Source organism: Cydia splendana, chromosome Z, assembly GCF_910591565.1.
Source record: "Cydia splendana chromosome Z, ilCydSple1.2, whole genome shotgun sequence".
NCBI lineage: Eukaryota > Metazoa > Arthropoda > Insecta > Lepidoptera > Tortricidae > Cydia > Cydia splendana.
In genome coordinates, this window is record NC_085987.1 from 36,842,194 (window position 1) to 36,867,369 (window position 25,176).

Here is a 25,176-nt window from a genome sequence, read left to right on the forward strand (position 1 = left end):
TTTCATACCTACTTAGAAAATCATCCTTTGATTGCGAAAATAAATCACAATAAACATCGCATATATCCAATAGTTATTTACAGTAAATCAAAATGGTTGCATACCAAATAAGTAGCACTATTATATTGATGTGTACAATAGAATACGAGTAAGAGTAGAGTGAATAGCGTCAGTGGACGTGTCAGGGAAGAGTAGGTCTTCAAGGAAGCCGTGGTTGGACAGGCAACATATGCTGGGCAGCAAGAGCATCAGGCGGCCGAATCGGGCGGAGTCCTTCCTGGAGCAGTGTCCTTGCAATAGCAGCAACGTGTGGTCTTGCAGAAGCTCGAGCTGCGACGAGGTGGGGCCCTCGATGCAATCTGGAAACATTGCTGCATTCAATCCTTGCAATCCATAGTATCAGTTGTCAATTTTATTGTTATTCTAGCCATCCTACGATATCAAAGTCATCGCTTACACTTTCAATATAGCGTTAAGCTGAGAGATTGCTAATGCTAGTATAAATTGGTTATACTAGCCTACTTATCTACTGTAAAAGCCTAATGGCTGGGAATTCCTCAAATTCCGTCTTCTTATTTATAGTTACCGTAAAACGGGGTGAAAAGACACGATTTTCAACTTCAAGGACGATTTTCGCCAATAATCCAAATGATAAAAGTAATAATTTTATATCATTTTTTGAGTCTTGGTTAGTTCTTCAATTTTGCATTTGTGAAATAAATTTTTGCCTACCCAATTCAGAGAAAATCAAAGAAAACTACCTGTTTTCTCCATATCCTTAAAACGGGGTCGATAGACACAAGAAAGGGGTGAATAGAAATATTAAGTTTTAGCTGTCATAGGCATCGAATTTGGTCATTATTATGTGGATACTCTATTGGCAAATTTTATATATATCTGTTAAACAGCTATTTAACACAAAATTATTATTTCGTGTCTTTTAACCCCCAAGGCGTGTCTTTACACCCCTTTGTTGTATCTAATCACCCCCTATGACGTAACTGTTCACCCCATATGCGTGTCCACTGACCCCTTTATCACGTAAATTTGCTTGTTATTGGTTTTTTGCAAAAAAATGCTTTTTTATAGAGAAAATTAGTGATATTATTTATTATTTAGGTACTACAGATACTATATTACCAGGTTAGCTAACTTTTACTTAGTTAATGTCAACACCGCTACCGCTAGAACAAAGTTCAGACAGGCTTCATTTCTTACCTCGGCGACCCCTTACTTTAGAATCAAAAAAATCTAACTTTTAGGCAGTTTTATGAAGTTATTTTTGTATCAATGTAGAGAATAAATCTTCGAGCAACACCGGCTTCCGACACATCGGAAGGGAGGGGCCCAAGCGATATCTCACCGTACAAATCTTTCTGCCATTTTTCGCGGGGGGAAAGGTGCACACAGTCGCACTTCTCACACACTTACATACAAAATCCAATCTGTAATGACGACACAAATACATAGAAAATGACACACACACACGTCAAAGACAAATCTTGCAAACCTCGATCTCTTTTTGTGTACGGACGAGTGACAAGTGTCACAACACGCACACTAACACATTTTCGTTGAAGTATGTTATTGTATTCTGAGAGATGAGAAGTCGGATTTGTCGCTCGACCGATCCGCAATTTGTACTGAGCGAGCAAAATCGATAAATCCAACAATTACATGAGACTAAAATATAATAATTGTGTTTGAATGTAATTAAACGTATGATATGTAAAAAAAAATATTACATGTGAAATGTAACACTTTCTTTTTGTAAATTTGATGTCCCCGACCTCTTTTTATAACAAAAAACCGAGCAAACAGGCATTTTTGTGCAGCAGTGTTCACGCGCGCGTCTGGACTCGGTCTAGTGAAAAATCCAAGTGCAACTAGTTTTATTACCCGCGCTAGATTAGATTGACGCGCTAATCTTGTACCTCGGCAGAAGGGAAATAGTGCGAATGCCGCCTCCCTTCCGTGTTGCTCGAAGGAATAAATAGTCTACTTTATACGCATTCCAAAAAATCTAATTTTAGAGATGTACGTTTTTAAATATAACAACTTGAAAGAAAAAGTTCAAAATTTCTCTATTCACCCCGCGATTTCTGTTCACCCCGTTTTACGGTACTTACCATTTCTGTATAGCAGCGCTGATTTTAACCAGTCGTATTCTGATTTATCTAATCTGCACTGGGCTATTCTTTTTATAAGGGCTGTTAGTTTTTTGAAGTCTGCTTTCGGGTTGGCCGTTCTTGTAGCATGTGTTGGTAAATTCATGTCTTCTGTAAATAAGAGTGTAGGTAAGTAACAATATTATTCTTATTATCTTGTACTAGTAATGTGCAATTAGGCATGTCTCATACCTTCATCGAAGTAGTAGGAGTATTGTGCAGCTGCGATAAGAAAGAGTTCTCGCCAATTATGGTGTAACAGAGGAATTTGCTCCGAAGTCTTAAGTTGCGTAAACGACGGCACGCCATGGAGCCATTTGATTGAGGCCACAAGCAGCTTCGCCGCCGGATCGTGAATCTGTTCCCCTGACAAAGTTAGGCTACTATCCAGATGGATCCTCGACTTCTGAACTTTACTCTCTTGCCGTGCACACTTCTGTTGTTCTTTTATAATACATTCCACTGAAATGTTCTCTGCTCTAGTGGAGTCTAGGTGCACGCGGGTTTCTCCTAGTTTTGATACGACGTGGATCACCGGAGGCTCGCAGTTGTTCGGGGAGCACGGGGCCGGATTCCTGGTATCTACGATAGATAGATAGTTTAGACAAATAGTGGTTATCTAATATGCTAATATAGCTATACAAAGACACGCACTTAACGCATACGATACGTTATACATATGTAGGTATACCTATTTATTAAGAGTTAATTCGCAGAGCGTATATGGCATGGGATCCATTCGCATTGCACTAAACTTATCAGTACAAAGTAGGAAATAAAAAGTTGAAGTAAGCATCTCATGCATGGACCTGGGTATGTCCTTAAACTACGTCCAAGACCACCGGTGGACGGGCAGCAGCGTCCCTCAAATTCGGTGTACTCGACTGCGATCGCCAACCCGCCTGCCAAGCGTGGCGATTATGGCATTCACCCCCCATCATGATGAGCACAATAAAACCACGGCCCCGAGGTTCCGGCGACCCCCGGTGCTCTGGCTATGGTAGCGGTCAGGGCATTAGCGGGGTCAGGGGTGCTAAGAATCTCAGGCAAAGATCCGGCTACCCGCCCCGACGACGACTGGCCCTGGTAACACACAACATACGCACTATGAGGACTGACGAAAAGATCTGCGAGCTGGAAGAGGAACTGAGCAGGTTACACTGGGACATTGTAGGGTTATGCGAAGTCCGTAGAGAGGGGGAGGACACGACAACCCTGAAGTCTGGTAACTTGCTCTACCACCGGGAGGGCGACCAACAGTCCCAAGGTGGTGTCGGGTTTCTCGTTCACAAGTCCCTCGTAAACAACATAATAACCATCGACAGTGTGTCGAGCAGGGTGGTATACCTAATACTCAGAATATCCAAAAGATATTCGCTGAAGGTCATTCAGGTATACGCACCGACCTCGTCACACTCCGATGATGAAGTAGAAGCTATGTATGAGGACGTAATTAGGGCCATACATACTTCTAAAACCTACTTTACTGTTGTTATGGGGGACTTCAACGCAAAGTTGGGCAAGAGAAGCGGGGATGAGTTGAGAGTGGGGCAAAAAAAAAAAAGCCCTAGGGGTCAGAGGCTGGCCGACTTTCTGGAGAGAGAGGAACTCTTCATGATGAACTCTTTCTTCCAGAAGCCGCCTCACAGGAAATGGACCTGGATGAGTCCTGACGGTTCCACGAGAAACGAGATAGACTTCATCATGACCGACAAGAAACTGATATTCAGTGATGTCTCTGTGATCAACAGGGTAAAGACCGGTAGTGATCACCGAATCGTAAGAGGCACACTGAATATCAATATTAAACTTGAAAGGTCCAGCCTGATGAAGTCTACGCTCCGACCTACTCGAGCCCATGTTCAAAACCCCGAAAGCTTTCAACTCGAGCTCTCTAACCGCTTTGCTTGCCTAGAGAACTTGGTTTCAGTGGACGAAATCAACGACGGGCTAGTGGAAACTGTCCACACAGTAGGGTCTAAGTTTTTTAGACCCCGCCGTAAAGATAGACCTCAGAAATTGACCGAGCAAACCTTAAACCTCATGGCTGAACGACGCTCGCTACAGTTGCAGTCTCCCGATGACGCGGAGTCATATAGGCAGCTCAATAGACGTATATCTAAGTCCTTGCGACATGATCTGCGTCTCTTTAATACTAACCGTATTAAAGAGACTATTGAGCGAAACCAAGGCTCCAAAGTGTTCGCAAAGTACAAGTCTATTGGGCAAAGCCAGCTGACAACGCTGAAACGGGAAGATGGCAGCATAGCGTCGAGCAAAGCGGAGGTTTTAGGTGAGATCGAGAGGTTCTATAGACAGTTATACACTTCGATCGCAAAGCCCGTTGACAGCTTGGTAGGAGATCCAAGAGCCAAGCTGTCCCGACATTATACCGAAGATAACCCCGACATCAGTCTGTACGAGATTAGGATGGCCCTGAAGCAGCTTAAGAACAACAAGGCGCCGGGCAAAGACGGAATCACTTCAGAGCTTCTGAGAGCGGGTGGAACACCGGTACTTAAAGTCCTCCAGAAGCTCTTTAATTCCGTCTTGTCCGAGGGCATAACGCCTGAAACATGGAATAGAGGCGAGGTGGTGCTGTTCTTCAAAAAAGGTGATAACAACCTATTGAAGAACTACAGACCCATCACGCTTCTGAGCCATGTCTATAAGCTGTTTTCAAGGGTCATCACGAACCGTCTCGAACACAGACTTGATGACTTCCAGCCTCCCGAACAAGCCGGTTTCCGAAAAGGCTATAGTACCATAGACCACATCCATACGCTGCGGCAAGTTATACAGAAGACCGAAGAGTATAACTTGCCATTATGCTTAGCGTTTGTGGACTATGAGAAAGCCTTCGATTCGGTGGAAACATGGGCGGTGCTTGAGTCTCTTCAGCGATGCCATATTGACTATCGGTACATCGAAGTGTTGAAGTGTTTGTATAGTAACGCCACCATGTCGGTCCGAGTACAGGAGCAGAGCACGAGGGCGATTCCATTGCGAAGAGGCGTAAGGCAGGGAGACGTTATCTCTCCGAAACTGTTTACTGCCGTAATGGAAGACGCCTTCAAGCTCCTGGAATGGGAAGGACTTGGCATCAACATCAACGGCGAATACATCACTCACCTTCGGTTTGCCGACGATATCGTAGTCATGGCAAAGTCGATGGAGGAACTCAGCATGATGCTCGATGACCTCAACCGAGTTTCACAACGGGTGGGCTTGAAAATGAACATGGACAAGACGAAACTTATGTCAAATGCCAATGTTGTGCCCATCCCAGTCTCTGTTGGGAACTCGGTACTCGAAGTTGTTGACTCGTACATCTACCTAGGACAAGTAGTCCAATTAGGTAGGTCCAACTTCGAGAAAGAGGTCAACCGCCGAATCCAACTCGGTTGGGCAGCGTTCGGGAAACTACGTAATGTGTTTTCGTCCCACATACCTCAGTGCCTCAAGACGAAAGTCTTTAATCAATGTGTGTTACCAGTGATGACTTACGGCTCCGAAACGTGGTCTTTCACTATCGGCCTCATCTCAAAACTCAAAGTCGCTCAACGAGCTATGGAGAGGGCTATGCTCGGAGTTTCTCTACGTGATCGAATCAGAAATGAGGAGATCCGTAGACGAACTAAAGTCACCGACATAGCCCACCGGATTAGCAAGCTGAAGTGGCAATGGGCAGGCCACATTGCACGCAGAGAAGATGGCCGATGGGGTCGAAAAGTGCTCGAGTGGAGACCACGGACTAGCAAGCGCAGCGTAGGACGTCCACCCACAAGATGGACAGACGATCTTGTTAAGGTCGCCGGAAGGCGCTGGATGCGGGTCGCTTCCAACCGGCACGTATGGAGGTCCAAGGGGGAGGCCTATGTTCAGCAGTGGACGTCTTATGGCTGAGATGATGATGTTGAAGCATCTCATAATAGGCTAGGCAATCCAGGATAAAAAATGAATTAAATTAAAATAAACTGAATTAGAGAAACCTGTGTTACAAATATCTACCTTCCTTGTCGACATTCGCCAAGAACCGATTTGATTTAAATGCTTCCTCCGAACTCGAGACTTCATCTTCCTTGATTTTGTCCGGTAGTTGCGAGTCCGGCTTTTCAGAGGTTGGATTCGGTAAGGATGTTTTAAATTTAGGAGAATTAATCTCATGGTCTGTAAAAAAACATAAAATACAAGGTTTAAAACAACCGAGTCTTCCATATCAATGAAGGTCGTTAGACTTTAAATTTAATAGATATTATAATTTAGGTAACGTTCGGTACACTTACTATTGGTAGATCCCGGAGGCGTCATCGATCTGTCGGTTGAGATTACCGGAGGATAGAATATGTTTGCAGGGAAATAACCACTATGCGGGATAGGGTAATGCAACTGACTCGGGAAAAGCGGAATTTTGAACGGATTTAAAGAGCTCAGTGAGCTGGGTTGAGTGCTAAAGAACGGACTTAACTGCGGAAGTTCGGACGGTATCGCTTCAGGAAGTCTTGAGAAATCTCGAAAGGATGTGTCTAAAAACGAAGTGGGCATGGCAAGGTCGGGCGGCGCAGGGGTAACGCTGCTATAAGTGTTCAGTTGCGGTAAGGAAGCGAGAGTTAGGGGGGTGGAAGGGGGAAAGAAGTTCGTCTGGCGACCGAAGTTGTATCCTAGCTTATGTAGGGTCAGCTGGTGTTGGGTGGCGACCGGCCGGGGCGCGCGCTCGTGCTGCACAGCTGCATGTTACATAAAAGAAATATTGTGTCTAGTGCCTCTGCATGTTACGAGTACAGCTAGGTTTTGTTGTTCAGCTAGCATACATGTTCTCGTTTACTCTCCTACTAAAAATAACACAAAACGGTTTGTGTTAAACAATGGCAGGCTTTTACGAATCAATTAAAAGGGATAATTGCTTGTCGCCACTAACAACCCTCGGAAGTGACGAAAGCAATCTTATTAACGTTTGAATAAACGTATAACGTTACAAGTGGTTAGCAAACAACGGCACATTAGGGAAGAAAAGTTAAAATGTCGGGCTAGGAAGCGACAGCGAGGGGTTCGATTTGATATGTAAATAAATATGGGTGCGAATGGCGGCTGCAGGCGACGGCTAAGTAAATATTTATGAACCCTCATAACAGGTCAAGATTTGCGCTATTTGTTGTTTTGGCACGTCATACGTACCTTGAGGTCGTGTTAAAACTACGTAGGCGCGACTAAAATGGTCTAAATCCTTATGCGCACAGAAGATTGGTTTAAGTAGGTATTTAATTCAAAAACAGATAGGTAAGTACTTAGGCTTGCTTGTAATAACTAGCTTAGATGTATGTGTCTAATACAATAATTGCCTACTTAAGTATGAAATAATAAATTATTCTGCTACAATTGAACAGTTTTATAGAATTACAAAACCGTCACTCACAAGAGCCCTTTTTCCTTGACACTAAGTCGGTATTAAGTACGGTCTACCTACATGACCAATACGTCATCGGCATATGTAGTATACATATATGCTGTACATGGTGGAAAGATAAGTCGGACCCTGGAGGGAAACTGCCTTACATCCTTAAGCTGACTCATTTTACTTAAAGGAGACATTCCTTTATTTTTAAAAAGAAACAAAACTGCATTCAAAGTATTTTTCTTTTTTTCTTCAATTTGGCTTGTCTAAAAAAATCTTGAGTACTAAATATTCGATTTTATGGATATTTTGTACGACAGACGAGTGTAAGACCTAATGTTTCTTGGAGAAATATTATCATTAACATTAACTGTATCGAATAGTAGAATAAAATTGCGATTTTTATTTTTTGGAATTTATGGTCGGTTCGAGTCCCGGGCGAGGCAAGCGAGTTTTAGAAAATCTTTGAATGCAGTTTTGTTTCTTTTTAAAAATAAAGGAATGTCTCCTTTAAGTAAAATGAGCCAGCTTAAGGATTTAAGGTAGTTTCCCCCCAGGGCCCGACTTATCTTTCCACACTGTATAGTGTACTCGGGAAACTGGAAACTGAAAAATAGAGATAGGTACTAATCCTAAAAATACGTGTGATACCTCAATAGATTCGTGATGATGCCTAGAAAAATGTATTCGAGGCGTGTATTAACACACAAAATTATCAAAAGTTATAAACAAAGAAAGGGGGAAAAAAAGTAGATATTTTTTATTTCCCCAATATCTCAAAAATATAAATATTTAAGAAAACAAAATTAATATTATAAAAGAGGCGGATATTTCCAATAAAATATTTCAGACTTGCAGAACCGTATCTTCATTATTTATACTTTTTATTAGTTTTAATTCAACGCTGAACACAGCCTTCCGCGTAACATTAAATATAATTTTAAAGGTAAATATTCATTAACCCTTTACCAGGCGAAGGGATATATTCCTCCCACATCTTATATCGGTTACCGTAGTCAGGTTTTAACTCAAAACCTCCTACAAAATATTTTGTCAATCCCTGAAAATAGTATTTTATGATCTTCATTCACAGCACGCCTCTAAATCGCGTAATATATCTTATCAGCCGTTTAAATTCACTTGAACTCTAATTTCAGTAGGTAAACTACGGAGAAATTCGAACACTTTCCTTAATTTCTATGAAACAGAAGTACATAGGTCGAACAATTTTTTGATATTTTGTAGATTTTGAGTGTTGAAAGGTAATGTCATCGTAAACATTGCTAAGAGCTATTCTTCCCATGGCCCGAGCCTCTACCATCAGTTTTAACATTGACATAACGCTCACGTCTACGTAATTTACTTTCTGTACATCTCGCTTCCACTATTGCTCGCATATGCGAGTACGAGCGAGATGCATAGAAAGTAAGTTACGTAAACGTGAGCGTTATGTCAATGTCAAAACTGGTGGTAGCCGTACCGGTAAATTGTCTTGTTATGTCATAAAAACTCACGTAAGTAATAAAACGGTTTTTGTGTTCAACCTAGAGCGATTCAGTGATTGATATAATGTTTCGTAGTAGATTTGGAGTTAAACCTTGACTATGATAACCGATATAAGATGTGGGAGGAATATATCCCTTCGCCTGATCAAGAATATAATAAGACAAAATCGAGTATGACAGTTAATTACTTAGACAGGCGATGGGATAACCCGTAACCCACATTTTTATTTCTGGTTTAAAGGAACATCTCCGACTTTCGTAAATACATTTTTTACAAGGCGTTCAATACGGTTGTAACAGTATATACAGTACGTATGAAGACACGCTAGTTCTTAGGGGCCTGGTAAAGGGTTTAAAAAAATATGATGTATTAAAACATGTCAACAAGTGTACTACTTGTAGAAATTTATCTTAAAGTTAGTTAAAACCAAAATATTACTTTGCTAATCCGCGAAAAGATAACGTGCTAGTCAATCAGTGCTAACCCGTTATACTTACTTGCGTATTTTTACATGCAATTAATATTCCCACCCTCCCACCGCAAAAATAAATACGCAAATAAATATAACAAACCACCACCAATAGAATAATATTTTGGTTTTAATTAATATGGATTTCCGCAAAGTAACGCCTGATTCTATTCACTATTTAAAGTTAGTTTTTCAACAAGTTAGGCGATTTTTAATGAACAAAATTTTCTAGTAATATCTTCTTTTAAAATGTATAAATAACTATCGTAAAATTTTGCCGCTTCTCATATACATGCTTAATAATATTAAATTATAGAAGTTTCGATAAAGTTAATACTTTGCTTAAAATAAGTTTTAGAATAACATAGAAAATTTACAAAAAACGAATAACCAAGATAAATTGTAAAAATATAAAACAACATTATAACCAAACTATTATTTTTTTCCGAACTTATAACGTGATCTTATTAAGCATGAATATGAGAAGGACTCTAGAAAGCGACATAATTTTACGATAGTTATTTATAAATTTTTTATCGTTTTTAATAAAGAAGGTATTTCGAGAAAATTTTCTTCATTAAAAATTGCCTAACTTGTTGAAAAACTAACTTTAAGATAAATTTCTACAAGTAGTACCTACATTTGTTGACATGTTTTAAATACACCATAATTTTTTTTAATTTTTATATGAATATTTAATACCTTTAAAATTATATTTAATGTTACGTACTCACTTTTTCAGCCGCGCGCATTTCCCGAAAATGAGGCGCGGAGGGCTTTGTTCAGCGTTGAATAGAAAGTATAAATAATGAAGATACGGTTCTGCAAAAAGTATGGAATGTTTTATTGGAGATATCCTCCTCTTTTATAATATTAATTTTGGTTTCTTAAATATTTATACTTTTTGAGATATTGGGGAATTTTTTGTTTATAACTTTTGATATTTTTTGTGTGATAATACACGCTTCGAATACATTTTTCTAGACATCATGACGAGTCTAATGAGGTATCACACGTAATTTTAGGATTAGTATCTCTATTTTTCACCGTTTTCAGTTTCTCGAGTATACTAATATTCTCATAGTTACAAGCATCTGTTATGGAATTGATTGAGCGTTTCAAAAGGGAACGGCGAAATGCCCTCGCGATTTTTCCTCGCCACTTATCGCCTCTCGTGTACCGCAAATACTCGAATGTTTCCTAATGGAAAAGACATGCTCGTAGGAGGCGCTGGATAAATACTTTATTGAGACAAGGGCTCGGCCATGTTCACTATTGATTGCTATCATGCGCGACCGAATATTCATCGGGAACAAGCATGATGCGTCAAATAAGAAACAGGGAAATCTGGCACTAGTTTAATATCGTTTTCAGCACACTTGCTCATTATTTGCTCGTTATTTCATGCAGGTATACTGAAGGACAAAGACCTATATTGTTCCCAAGGGAGTTATGGGTCGTGAAATAAAAAGCTATAACTCCCTAGGGAGTTATACTTGGTAGAACTAGTTAGTCGGTTTACAGGTAGGTAATTTTTTTTGTTTGATATCTTAACTATATAAGTTATATAACAAAGATCTTTTATAATTTACAAGAAATGAAGCAAAAAATGCACTTGTAAAACCGCCCAAGTAGACCATAGATATAGGAAGTAAGCGTAGGACGAAAGTAGACGTACATCACGTATGGACGGATGCCTATTATGTAGATGTGTACGCACAAATACATTTATACTTACCTAGAGTTAGACCAAGAAAAGACTGCAGTGATTTTGATAGCCTACGCAGTGCAAGTGCTATATTTACATGTCATAATTTCATGGAAGTTTGACGTTTAAAATAACACTTGCACAGCGTGAGCTATCATAATCTCTTAGTAGGGGAGCCCAAGAGGGGATTTTTGTGTGATATCTTGCTACCCCGTGTAGTCTACCTTTACCCCTTTTAGCTGTCTATGTTGAGCCATTGGTTGGTGGGGGGTTGGGGGGGGTTCAACAAATTGTTAAGCAGATTGTGGATTTGGTCTTAATAGTCAAAACTAACGCTATGATTGTGCTATTACTAAATCTGATAATTGTTTGTAAGCATTTCCTTAATCTGACGGTTACAATGTAAAAATTAGGCGTTGTGTTCGTCAGATTAAGAAAATACCTACAAATAAGTGTTATATTAAGTTATAGAAAAAATATAGCATTAACTTGAACAAAAACGACCAAATCCACAAACTGCTTAACGATTTTTTAACACTCCACCAACCACCCGACATTTAAAAAAAAATTTAGACGCTGCTCGCTGGAAAACAAAACTTATTATTAAAATATTTCGATTCCAATAGGTCTGTACGACGCTCGAGTAACTACACATTTAGCATCGTCGGCTCCCCTACTGTCTGTTATCAAAAACTCTAGAGGTAGTTTCGGCAGTGGGGAGACACTCCTGACTTCGGTCGAACTCGGCTCCGTTCGGCTCAGCATTGCTCCGAGCAATTATTAGGGTTGGCACCACTTACCTTCCTTGTGCGTGCACGACCACAGATAAGATAATCACTTGAATTTTGACAACCCTAAATAGCCCAAAGGGATAGTGCTATATATTAGAAAGGGATAGCATGATTCGACCCTGAATCGCTGTCAAACTTCGGGTTTGTAGGAAGTGTACTTTCTGTACGGTAGTACTATTATTTCTTCTGTGGTTTCGGGTTTCGGCTCGGGAGCAAACCAGAGAAAACAGAGATGGTGTTTTCAAAATAGGCTGTCTTAACCTAAATATACTCTTTGGTATACGTCGCCTTAAAATAAAAAAAATATGTCAAAACTGTAATTTGTCATGAGCGCATATTCTGTAAATTAAATTTATTGTGTTTATGAATATTTTTATAAAAGTTATTAGGTACATATTGATGATGAATGTGGAGTTAATAAAACCTTAAATTGATTCCGAGTAACTTGCAAAGTTTATATTCAACAAGCTACTTTGAGAAAATCGGCAATACTCAGAAGTTGTACATTTGGAATTGGAAGATGGTTTGTGTATCCGAGACAGTAGCAATATTGGCAGTTGCATCTTTTTTTGCTTGCCTACCCTCTTTACGTAATGTGTTCATAGCTGGATACAAGAAGTGTTTTAAGAAATAATATGAGGAAATAGGTAATGCCCTGCATTTCGTTTTTTAAATTCATTTAACCTTCAGTTGTCTTACCTGTGCCCCCATAGTTTTCCGCAAATGTTTTACGAAACTGGATAAATATCCTTCAACATTAAATATAAAGAATACAGACAGCTATAAATACAATTTAAGGCCAGTCAGCCACTTGATGGCCTCGTCGCTAAGGGTGATCAGGTCTTCAGGGGGGCCAGTGGCATAGCACTGTTTTCTAATAGGATAGCTATGTATTCAGAAACCATAAAAGTAGGAGACCGACTTACCGTCTTTTTTCATGTTAACACGCAGGCACTTGGAGAAGCGGCAGGCCTGGCACTGGTTCCGACGGGTGACGTCCACGATACAGCGCCCACTCTCTTTACACACGTAGTCTAAGTTTCTACAGGCGACAATTGAAAATTTAAATATACACAGGTGACACTGAAAATTCTTGGAATTTGCCACTTAGATTTAACCGGTTGTCATTTTGTTTTCGGGATTGCAGGTAATTTGTAAATTTAAAGTCGGACGTTGTTATCATACTTATAGAAATATGATCATAGATAAGTCTTACATGTGATACGTCATGTTTAATTAAATAAAATGTCAACACGATCAGGTCATGTTACGTAATCCTTCGTCGTTTTATTGATGTCAATATTTGATTGTACGGCGTCAATCGTAGACAAAAGGCAAATGATTGTATACCGTCGTATGCTTCGTTTGAAGAAGCCCCTGCACCCGTCGCAGGACGGTACTCCGTAGTGCTTTCCTGAAGCCTTGTCGCCACACACGCGGCACATCGCCTCTGGCTTACTGCCCCCGTCCATCGTCACCTGTCTATATTGTTAAATGTTAATCGCACTTCAATACAAGCATATCGTATGAACATGACTGTCATTTGTTATATACAAAAGCCGACTACAAAAAGGTGAAGTAAAAAAGTTTAAACAAAAAAAAAGAAAACCGACTTCAAAGAGGATGAAATAAAATATGTATTATCCTTTTTTAAGTCTATGCGTTACCAACTGATATGTTTGAAGTCGGTGCCAAGCCAAATTTTGAAGCATACCATGATTTTGGTGCGATTCGATAAGGGTACATTGTACCTACATTGGATTGCATTACACGACGACAATGAACGTACTTTCTGTAGGTACAGTCGACGTTAAAAATATGTTTACACTTTTCGCCTTATTACAAAGGAGTAAGGTGCAATAGTGTAAACATATCATTGACGTCGACTGTACCTAAGAACACACCTCAGAACACACGATCAAACCTTCTTGGCGCAGTCCGTACCATATTAAATTTGTCGGCACATTAGTGTAAATACAATGCATTTTTTGCCGTCGTATTTTATAAAATGCATTTCTTACTAATGCTCGAACAGTCTATAGCACGCAAGTGTGGGATTGAGACTGAGTTATTTCCTGTCCCTTATTCAGAGGACTAAATTTCAAAATATAAAACAATTCAAGGAATTTACCTTCTTGCCAAATTTCACCTAAAGCGGTTCAGTTGTTTAGCAATGAAAAGACGACAAAGAGGCAGACAGAATTACTTACACATTTATAATAGTTATTAGTACAGTTCTAATGGGATTTATAGCCATAAAGCTGATTATTTTTGACTGGTATTGTTACTACTTGGCTTGGCACCGACTTCAAACATATCAGTTGGCAACGCATAGACTAAAAAAAGGATAATATTTTATGTCATCCTTTTTGAAGTCGGTTTTCTTTCTTTGTAAAAACTTTTTATTTTTCCATTTTTAGTTTTAACGCATTGTTAAGACCGCGACGCATGACTGTTACTTTAATAAATATGTAATTAGGAATTTTCACGAGTCCGTCTGGGAAATTATAATTCCTGTCACTAGTACACTAAATCCATCCTCCGCCCCGCCACTGACCCAATTCCTTAACCCCCCGATCACTCGACCGCACAGCGCATCAACCCCTGATCCAGGAACCCCTCGACCCTGAACCAGCAACCCTTCAACCGCCATTTCCCGATCCCTTAATCCCTGACTCCTTAACTCTTAACCCTAACCCGATCAGTAGCCTTACCAGCTTACCACCAGTTTGACATTGATATATTCGCTAGCGTGTGTGTAACTTACTTTCTATGCATTTCGCTCGTACTAACATATTAGTGCGAGTGAGATGCATATAAAGTAAGTTACGAAGACGTTAGCGAATATGTCAATGTCAAACTCGTGGTAAGGCTACTGATTGGGGGTAGTGTCAAACTCATGGTAAGGCTACAGTAAATTGGTGGTTTTCGGAAGCAAATGCTCGACTTACTTTAGAAAACACCAAAATCACTTTACACGTGCCTTTAAAAATTGAGGAGTTCCCTCAATTCTTCATGGATTCCATTATCAGACCAGGATTCAAAAATAATACGGAAACACCTTGGAGGTAACTTCTTCCAAACAAAAAAGAATTACTCAAATCGGATCACAGGTGCCGAGTAATCGCTGAACATACTACATACTACATTTAAAAAAATCATCATCATTATCATCAAAACAATCATCATCATCAGGTCTACTTCATCAAATTGGTGGTTTTCGGGAGAAAATGCTCGAGTTGCTTAAGAAAACACCCAAATCACCATGCATGTGCCTTTAAAAATTGAGGAGTTCCCTTAATTCCTCACGGATCCCATCATCATAACAGAACCATATTAATATGGGACCAAGTTGGAGGTATCTCCTTTCAAACAAAAAAAGAATTACTCCAATCGGATTACGGATGTCGGAGTAATCGGTGAACGTACATAGAAAAAAAAATAGCCACAACCGAATACAGAACCTCGAATACAGAATCTTCTATGAAATTGAAGTCGGTTAAAAATATGACCCGTTCCGTAAAATGTGACTTAATTTGCTCCGAAATTCGAAATGTTGATATCATGTCCCATGAACAAGATTGTGATAGTTTTCATCATATTAAGTATATAAAAACTGTTGGAGCACAATTGCACCCATTGGGGAGCGAATAGGCACACTTTACTGTACGTTGTCCGTCCGTCTGAACTTTTACTTGTCTCTTGATATATAGGATAGGGCAGCCTTATAAAAGTTAATTTTATTTTTAACGAACGATGAACAATCAACATGAAGGGAATACAATGCATAAAAATATTTTTGATAAAATATGTCTCTATTTGCATGTAATGATATTAATCACCCAAAATTAAAAACCCCTGTATTATGCGCATACCTAACACCACATTTTCACCACAATAGCTCAATCAAATTATCCGCAAACGTGATGACGGCAAAGAAAGGATAATTTTGAAAAGATATTGCCTCGTCACACGGGGTATTGATAGTCGATTGATTATTCAAATATGCCGTCAGATGCGACATTAGGAGCTGAAATATTAAAAAGTGCTTACGTGTGCTTACGAGAATTTGATAGTTCAACATGCACGTTATACTCATGGTTGAAAGCTATTTAAATAGGTACTTACGAGTAGGTATAAAGATTTTGACAGTTGACACGAATAGAGTCGGACCAAGTTAACTCTGTATGCAGAGTCAAAGGCAATTGCAATGACAAAGTGTAACCATGTCATCATCAATGTCAAATTTCTATGAAAGAAAATATGCCGTCTAATGACACTCCATCACATTGTTCAAGTCGGTACAAAGTTGACATAGACGGTCTCTAATCACACTTTACCTACCTGCCCTTCAACGTACTTTTACTTATAGACAAACCTACGAACATGACGATTTTTACCACATTTACCTAATAAAATATTATCAATTTTCGATCAACAAATTGATTATTGTTTCAGTATATTCCCGTATTCTCCCTGAAGTGGTTTCCGCGTTAGAGTTCCGGCGCCTTATGACGACTTTCCCACGGAGTTCCTGAGGGAAGTGAGGGAACGTGCCTAACCCATTATTTACCAATTACGCTTTCGAGCCAAGTGTGCGTACATACATTTTCATTCTTTCGCAAGATGTGTTGTAGGGAAACTCAGACTTAAAAGTTTTGTCGATGTCCTTAAAACGTCAAAAATGGTAGTCAAATAATTCATTAAAAAATTTTCAAGTTTTTTATATCTCTCTCTATATCCAACTAATGATACAACAATTGATAAAGAAATGTTTTACCTTTTCTTTTATTGTGTACCGTTACTAGCATAATGCAATACCCACAAAAAAAATTCATGTCTGTAAAACTCATAATGTCTCATTCTACTCAATAATTATTAATTCATGATTAAATTTCTAACAAAATACAACTACTATAAATAAGAGAGAGACACATCTATGGTTCTTTTTTTGATACTTTTACTACCTTCGAATGAAAAATGCTAAGTAAAAATGTGCTTTAATTTTTATAAGCCCTATATATTTAATTTATATATACCTCCCCTAATATGTAATAGGTGCATTAGACACCGTTTCTGTGTCATGGCATTTTAATAACAATGGTTTCAGGAATATCATATGGCGTGCGCCAGTCACACGCTAGCATTTAGTGTCATAATCGTATCGATATCGGAATATCGTTCGTAACTAATTGTCAGCAAAATGTTAACATGTTTTCGTAAGCGTAGCGTGACTTTGGCCCACAATTACGCCGTATGTGATGAATTGCGGTAAAATACAACCCTACTATCTTATCAAAGCCGTGTCAAAGTTCTAACCCCGTTGACATAAAGTCGATTACCGCTTGATCTGGGACAGAGATAGGTGGTTCAGTATACGTGGTTCGAGATAATTATCTATTCATGTGACGCGTGGCAGACCGAAAATCAGGTGAATGACGGAAAATAAACGAAATGATAGATTGTTGGATTCCCGTATGGTCTAATATTGAGTCGAAAATAAGTTGTAGGTAAGGTCAATGTGGCTAATTCCGTCATAGGGACTATTCCGTCCACGAGCTTATATTTCTTTGATTTTCAATTGTAGGAAAAAAACCATTTGCTTTTGATGACTGAAACTAAAAGCAATCGCTGCTTTGTCGACGAAATTATCAATGATGTTCGTTGTTCGAGAAAAACGCTAGTGGACGGAATAGCCATATGACGGAATTAGCCACATTGACCTTATCGAAACTAGAAATAATAAAAAGTCTCCTTCTTTCATGGCAGTGGTTTGGGACCGAATTTTTCGTGCACGTCTCTTTTTAGGGTTCCGTACCCAAAGGGTAAAACGGGACCCTATTACTAAGACTTCGCTGTCCGTCCGTCCGTCCGTCCGTCCGTCTGTCACCAGGCTGTATCTCACGAACCGTGATAGCTAGACAGTTGAAATTTTCACAGATGATGTATTTCTGTTGCCGCTATAACAACAAATACTAAAAACAGAATAAAATAAAGATTTAAATGGGGCTCCCATACAACAAACGTGATTTTTGACCAAAGTTAAGCAACGTCGGGAGTGGTCAGTACTTGGATGGGTGACCGTTTTTTTTTTTGCTTTTTTTTTTTGTTTTTTTTTTTTTTTTATGGTACGGAACCCTTCGTGCGCGAGTCCGACTCGCACTTGCCCGATTTTTTTTTATACAAGTAGGTACATTAGTACCAACCGCAAACGAAAAGGTACGATTAAAGATATGAGAGCAATGATAACAGGGGCCCGTTTCTCAAAAGCTTGTATCTTGTAATACAAGCGGATGTCATTTTTTGACAGATTTTCTTAGAAGGCACTTCCACTTGTATTACAAGTTACAAGCTTTTGTGAAACGGGCCCAGGTCACTTTCTGTTGAACTCTTGTGGAAATAAAAAAAACCAAATTGAAAACTGAAAAAATGACACTGGGACCTTGCAAGTAAGCGAATTAATAATGCGTAGTATTTAATACACCGTGTTTTTATTGAATTCCGTTAACTTCGGGGTATGGTTAAGTACGTTTAAGAAAACTAAATGGCATAGTTAATATTGAAAAAAAAAATTTTTTTTACTTTTTTTTTCAGAAAAAATAATATTAAAAAGTAATTAAATGTAGCATATAGCGTTGTTGTAACACGGGCATTACATTTAACTAAACCAAACAATTGAAATCTGTGACATATCAATGTCAATTCGAACATCGATCGACCGAGATTTTACTTAAGTTTAGTAGCAAATGTATGAACTCATTCTAAACACTAATCAATATGTAAACCGACCTTAAGGCAAGTATACAAGCTTGTAGAGGCCTTATAGGAAAAAAATAAAATATTGATTATCTTCGAAATGGAGTTAATTAGAATATCGGTGTCTTTGGGAAAGTTACTTGATTTAAGCTCAGGTATGCACCCTTGAAATTAACGGAAATCAAAAAAAACACGGTGTATAATTGACAATACGCGTCAATTAAAACAGCGAACACTTGTCAACAATTAGTAACGTAACAACCACAATTAGGGCTCCTCTGGCAAACATATTGTAGGAGTTATTAAATCGGTGCACCTATTATTATAGGAAGGGTCTCCGTTGCGTGCGGGGCGAAGTCAAAGGGCGAACGTGCGGCTGTGACATTAGTTGAACCCCGACCCTAACTCCGCAAGTCTACACACATGGCTTTCTGTGAGCAAAAGACGTTCTGTGTGATTTTTTGCAGGTTATATTATACTTAACATTATAATAAACATTTTTTAGGCCAAAAGTGCCTGAAAGTATACCTAAAATAAAGGTAGGTAGGTTATAACACTGATTTAAACTTTCACGGTTTTTAACATTATTAAATTGCACAACGGGACTTAATCGTGTATTTAAGATTTAAGAGAAGACAATCTTCTCCGAGACCACGGGGACAACGCCGTCCTCGAAACGTCGGAGGTAAATCTTAAAACTTAAATATGCGATTAAGTCCCGTTGTGCAATTTAATAAGGTAGGTTATAGTTGTAAAGACCTAACTATTGGCTCGCTCTTGAAGGTAAGAAAAACTAAGAATGTTTTAGTTACAGCCGACGATTTGCGCACCAATATACTCGCCCACATTGTATCGCCCGTAAGGCCCGTCTTTACGAAGCAATAGATTAAATAAAATAAATAATTTAGCCTATATACGTCCCACTGCTGGGCACAGGCCTCCTCTCAAGCACGAGAGGATTTAGGCTATATCCTAGTCCCCACGCTAGCCCAATTTCTTCTCGGATGTATGCAGGTTTCCTCACGATGTTTTCCTTCACCGAAAAGCTAGTGATAAATATCAAGTGATATTCCGTACATAAGTTCCGAAAACTCATTGGTACGAGCCAGGATTTGAACCCACGACCTCCGGATTGGAAGTCGGACGTCAGAACCACTCGGCCACCACCCATAGTCTAATAAAACATGGTCTTCTCTTCCCAGAGTGACACGGGCCTACGTCACAACAACATGGCCGCTATATATAGCGCTATCGCATATTATCATATAGCGCTGTCGCATGATGACGTAGGCTTGTGTCAGTTAGGTGACCTAGAAAAGACGGGAAGAGAGTACCAGGCGGAGTATATTATTATACCATGGCCACCACCGCATCAAGTATAGCAAGCAATATACATATATCAAAGTAGATTTAAGTACTAGAGTTAGACCAACATACACCACGGCCGATTCAAGTCCGTTGCTGTACCTACTTATTTAATCAAGTTTCGGAACATTAGGTACGAATGAACTCTCCAGTGAATCCTAGTCTAGCCAGGTGGGTATGTATGAGATGCTGACTGCACATTGTTTTTAGGAATTTTGAAGTCATAGTACCTAATAAACGTCAACTGTTATCTATATAAGTGTAATGTAATGTACTTACCTACTGATTAAAATACTTAACGGAAATTTTTATCAATTTCATCGCGTTCTAGATGATAATATTCTTGACTAATATCTGCAGCTATCAATTTGATCTTGTCATATTGGGAATTACAAGGATAAGAAAATATAGAAGACTGATAATCTACATACGACGCCGCCGCGTGGATCATATATGAGTCACATATCTCATCATTCTTAGAGTCCCGTAGTTAGCTAGAAACCCTAAAGGCCCCAGTACACAATGGGCCATCGCCGGCCACTCCAAGGGACGCAGCCATGCGGTAGAATGAGATAGCAATTTCACTTGCTCCCTCTAACGCATAAATGCGTCCCTTGGAGTGGCCGGCGATGGCCCATTGTGTACTGGGACCTTTACAGGTGTATTGTTCGTATTTGTCATGCTACTTCAGTCAACCTCAGTATTATTCGGTGTTTATGGAGCCACAGTACAAATGGGGACTGGGGAGGGAGGGAGGGGAAAGGTAATACCAAATCTTCGGAAATGATCTCTCTGTAAAGTTAAAAAAAATGTGTCTCCCCCATTAAACTTTTGAACCACGGAATATAAAATATATTCTGTGTTTTGAACCATGGGTCTAAAAAATATGACAACAATAGAACGTGTAAGTAAAGCTTAGTAAATGAAAACTATGGCGAACATGATCGGTTAATAATCTGTTTTCTAGTCTTGACAAAAAGTCTTCCCTTCTTAGTAAAATATTCAAAATATTTTAGGGAAAAATTTCATTTTCGATACAAGCTACTAATAGTACTAAAACGCATCGAGACGATTCTAAAAACCCCAAACACAATTACTTTGCGTTGTTTTATCACAGAATTCCCATGGCCACGTCCTGTCTCCATCCTCACATCAGCATAATATTGCATTGTCATCCGATATACATATGGTAAAATATAAACTGCATATTTTTGTAAATTAAATAAGTATGATAATATTTATAAGTATTACTTAGGAGGAAAGGGGACGACTAGTGATGTGCCGTTACCGGTAAAATACCCAAGGTGGTAAAATACCCAGTAATGTTACCGGTAATATTACCCAGAATCAGTAATTTACGGTAATATTCAAATTAAGTAAATGTCAACATAAGTTGTTTTACATTAAATCATTACTTGTCAACAAATGCATTATACGAAGTGCAAAAAATCAACATAGGTTTACTTTTCTAGTAAATTCCCAAAACTACTGGTAATTTTCCCAATGTTACTCGGTATTTTACCAATATTACTCGGAAGTATTCCTCTTGTCTGGGCAAGTGGGCATAGTCAAAACCAATTCCACTCAAAACCACTCAATGAATAATACTAGAATTTTAGTAAAACTTTATTTATTAAAATTTTATTTATTTTATTTATTTTATTTATTTTATTTATTTTATTTATTTTATTTATTTTATTTATTTTATTTATTTTATTTATTTTATTTATTTTATTTATTTTATTTATTTTATTTATTTTATTTATTTTATTTATTTTATTTATTTTATTTATTTTATTTATTTTATTTATTTTATTTATTTTATTTATTTTATTTATTTTATTTATTTTATTTATTTTATTTATTTTATTTATTTTATTTATTTTATTTATTTTATTTATTTTATTTATTTTATTTATTTTATTTATTTTATTTATTTTATTTATTTTATTTATTTTATTTATTTTATTTATTTTATTTATTTTATTTATTTTATTTATTTTATTTATTTTATTTATTTTATTTATTTTATTTATTTTATTTATTTTATTTATTTTATTTATTTTATTTATTTTATTTATTTTATTTATTTTATTTATTTTATTTATTTTATTTATTTTATTTATTTTATTTATTTTATTTATTTTATTTATTTTATTTATTTTATTTATTTTATTTATTTTATTTATTTTATTTATTTTATTTATTTTATTTATTTTATTTATTTTATTTATTTTATTTATTTTATTTATTTTATTTATTTTATTTATTTTATTTATTTTATTTATTTTATTTATTTTATTTATTTTATTTATTTTATTTATTTTATTTATTTTATTTATTTTATTTATTTAAAGACAACTAAGCCATTTCTACATGTTTTAAATTAAATTAATTCATTTATAACGTAAGCGTTCAAGTACGAGTATATTACCCGCTTTTGGGAATATTACCGGGAAGAATGGTAATTTACTGGTAATATTCCCAAATGGTAAAATACCGGTAATGGTATTTTACTCTCGGCACATCACTAGGGACGACCGCTTCTCCATAGGTAGTCCCTGTTTAGTTACCTACCCCTCTAGACATTACCTATGGAAAATATTTTTACATAATTTCATGTACTTCCCATTCATTTGACTTTTTTCGATATTTTGATTATTAAGTATAACAATAAAATTATTAGGAGCGAAAAACTAGCATTAGAAAAATGGTAAACAAACTTGACATGTCTTTTTATTGATAATCGCTTTAAAAAAATACTGACTATTACCTTGCTATAACTGAATGTAAATATACACCGTGTTTTGTATTCCGCTAGCTTCGGGGTATGGGTAAGTACGATTAGAAACAAAATGTCATAGTGAGAAAAAATATACAGGGTGATTCATGAGACGTGAGCAGGACTAATCCTGCACACTCGGTAACTGAGAATTGATCGACCACCGTCATATTTAGGTGAAACAACCACACTTTTTCCTATTTTTAACATTTTTGTGAGAGCAAATTTAATTCTCCAGAATCATGGTTACCCTACAAGACCTAATTAATAAACATAAAACCTTTTTAACCGTAATAACAGCATTTTGATTACGAAGAAAATAAACTGTCAAACTTGAGTGAAATACGAGTTTTCAAAAGTAACCAGACCGTGATGACAGTGATGACATTCAATTTGACACAGAATATCGGTAGTTTAGTATTCTAATTTTAGGGTGACAATGCATGTCGTAAATAAATTAATAACTTTTTTTTTAACACGACTAGAAAATTAACGTTAACTTCACTAATACTGGTACGAAACAGTTCTTATAATTTACGAAATGCGCTGTGTTAGTCCTGCTCACGTCTCCTGAATCATCCTGTATATGTATATGTATAAGTATTATTTTATTTAAAAAAAGTAATTAAATGTTGCGTTGTTGTAACACGGGCATTACCCACATTTAACACAACCAAATAAAAATTGAAAACTGTCACATATCAATGCCACTTTGAACATCGATCGTCCGAGATAGTACTTAAGTTTAGTGGCAAATGTATGAACTCGCACTAAACACTAATCAATGTGTAAACAGGCCCTAAAGCAAGTGTCGTGTCACTCGTGTCAGTAGTAAGGGCCTGTTCAGAAAAAAAATTATCTCCGAAATGGAGCTAATTATAAAATAGGTGGTGTCTTTGAGAAAGTTAATTAATTCAAGCTCAGGAATGCACCCTTGAAATTAACGGAAAATAAAAAGCAACGGGTTGCACTCCGGGAGTGCCGACAGAAGTGAAAACTCAATGACTAGTCCAAATGTCTGCAGCACTATGTATAATTGACCCATCCTCCTTTCTATTGAAAAACTTTAGTTCCGAAATTGCTGGTCAGTGAGTTTGTTTAAAATTCGAAATTCAAATTTGTAGCGTTAATTGTTTAAAATTCGAATAGAAATTGTGAAGCTACCTCGCAGACCTCGCATCTAAATATATTTGGTCATGATATTTTGAGTTTTATTCACCAGTACTAGAGCTCACTTTTATTAGCGATTTCATCAAGATGTAGCTTTATTGAATTATATTTGAGTGATATAAAGTTAGAATGTAACTGTGAGATCCTCGTATTTCAACCCGTACAAGATTAGAACCTTTTTCATGTAATGTCATTGAGTTTTTAAATGTCTGCAGCACTATGTATAATTGACCCATCCTCCTTTCTATTGAATAACTTTAGTTCCGAAATTGCTGGTCAGTAAGTTTGTTTAAAATTCGAAATTCAAATTTGTAGCGTTAATTGTTTAAAATTCGAATAGAAATTGTGAAGTTACCTTGCAGACCTCGCATCTAAATATATTTGGTCATGATATTTTGAGTTTTATTCACCAGTACTAGAGTTCACTTTTATTAGCGATTTCATCAAGATGTAGCTTTATTGAATTATATTTGAGTGATATAAAGTTAGAATGTAACTGTGAGATCCTCGTATTTCAACCCGTACAAGATTAGAACCTTTTTCATGTAATGTCATTGAGTTTTTCTTTATTGATTTAAATGCCATTTAAATGAGTGGCCATCTAAACGTTACGGTCACGTGATTACCGTATTGTAACTTATTTTTAAAAAGTGTTTTTCAATAAAAAGACACGTCAAGATTGTTTACACTTTTCGCCCTTGTACTAAAATGTGTACATTTATTCCTCTCTTCCGTACAATAAAGTGTTCATTTACTGATTTACTTTTACTAATGCAAAAAACCGTTGGTTGAGGTATAACTCTACTACACAATAATTAAAAATTCGAAAAATCTCAAACAATAGGGGCAAGCAGCTGTGGTTGATATACATCAAATACATAGTGGGAAAATGTTATCACTTATCAATAATGTTATATCCAGTGAGAAAAATGAGGACTACGAGTATACATATTTGGAAAGTGATTTCGCGCGGGTCGTCCACTGAAACATATTGGCACAAACGACATGCTGCATCAAAGCACCACGTTTGACAAAGGGAAGGGATTTTACGAGTATGGGGGAAGTCGAC

At 37.3% G+C, this 25,176-nt stretch overlaps 1 protein-coding gene and 1 long non-coding RNA gene across 2 annotated transcripts in view; one reads left to right on the forward strand and one right to left on the reverse strand.

Moving 5' to 3' along the window:
* Positions 1 to 25,176, reverse strand: part of LOC134803926 (uncharacterized) — a 102,998-nt gene continuing 77,822 nt past the window's right edge. The window contains exons 14-20 of the mRNA XM_063776743.1: positions 13,385 to 13,512; positions 12,961 to 13,076; positions 6,455 to 6,895; positions 6,180 to 6,338; positions 2,361 to 2,750; positions 2,130 to 2,279; positions 1 to 359 (exon numbers count right to left, since the gene is read on the reverse strand). Of these exons, the coding sequence (XP_063632813.1) occupies positions 121 to 359; positions 2,130 to 2,279; positions 2,361 to 2,750; positions 6,180 to 6,338; positions 6,455 to 6,895; positions 12,961 to 13,076; positions 13,385 to 13,512 (1,623 nt within the window). The 3' untranslated portion in view covers positions 1 to 120. The remainder of the gene's footprint in view (positions 360 to 2,129; positions 2,280 to 2,360; positions 2,751 to 6,179; positions 6,339 to 6,454; positions 6,896 to 12,960; positions 13,077 to 13,384; positions 13,513 to 25,176) is intronic.
* On the forward strand, positions 12,333 to 17,017 carry LOC134803988 (uncharacterized). Its single transcript, XR_010146058.1, has 3 exons — positions 12,333 to 12,681; positions 12,986 to 13,111; positions 16,493 to 17,017. It is a non-coding gene; the product is annotated as an uncharacterized LOC134803988 (long non-coding RNA).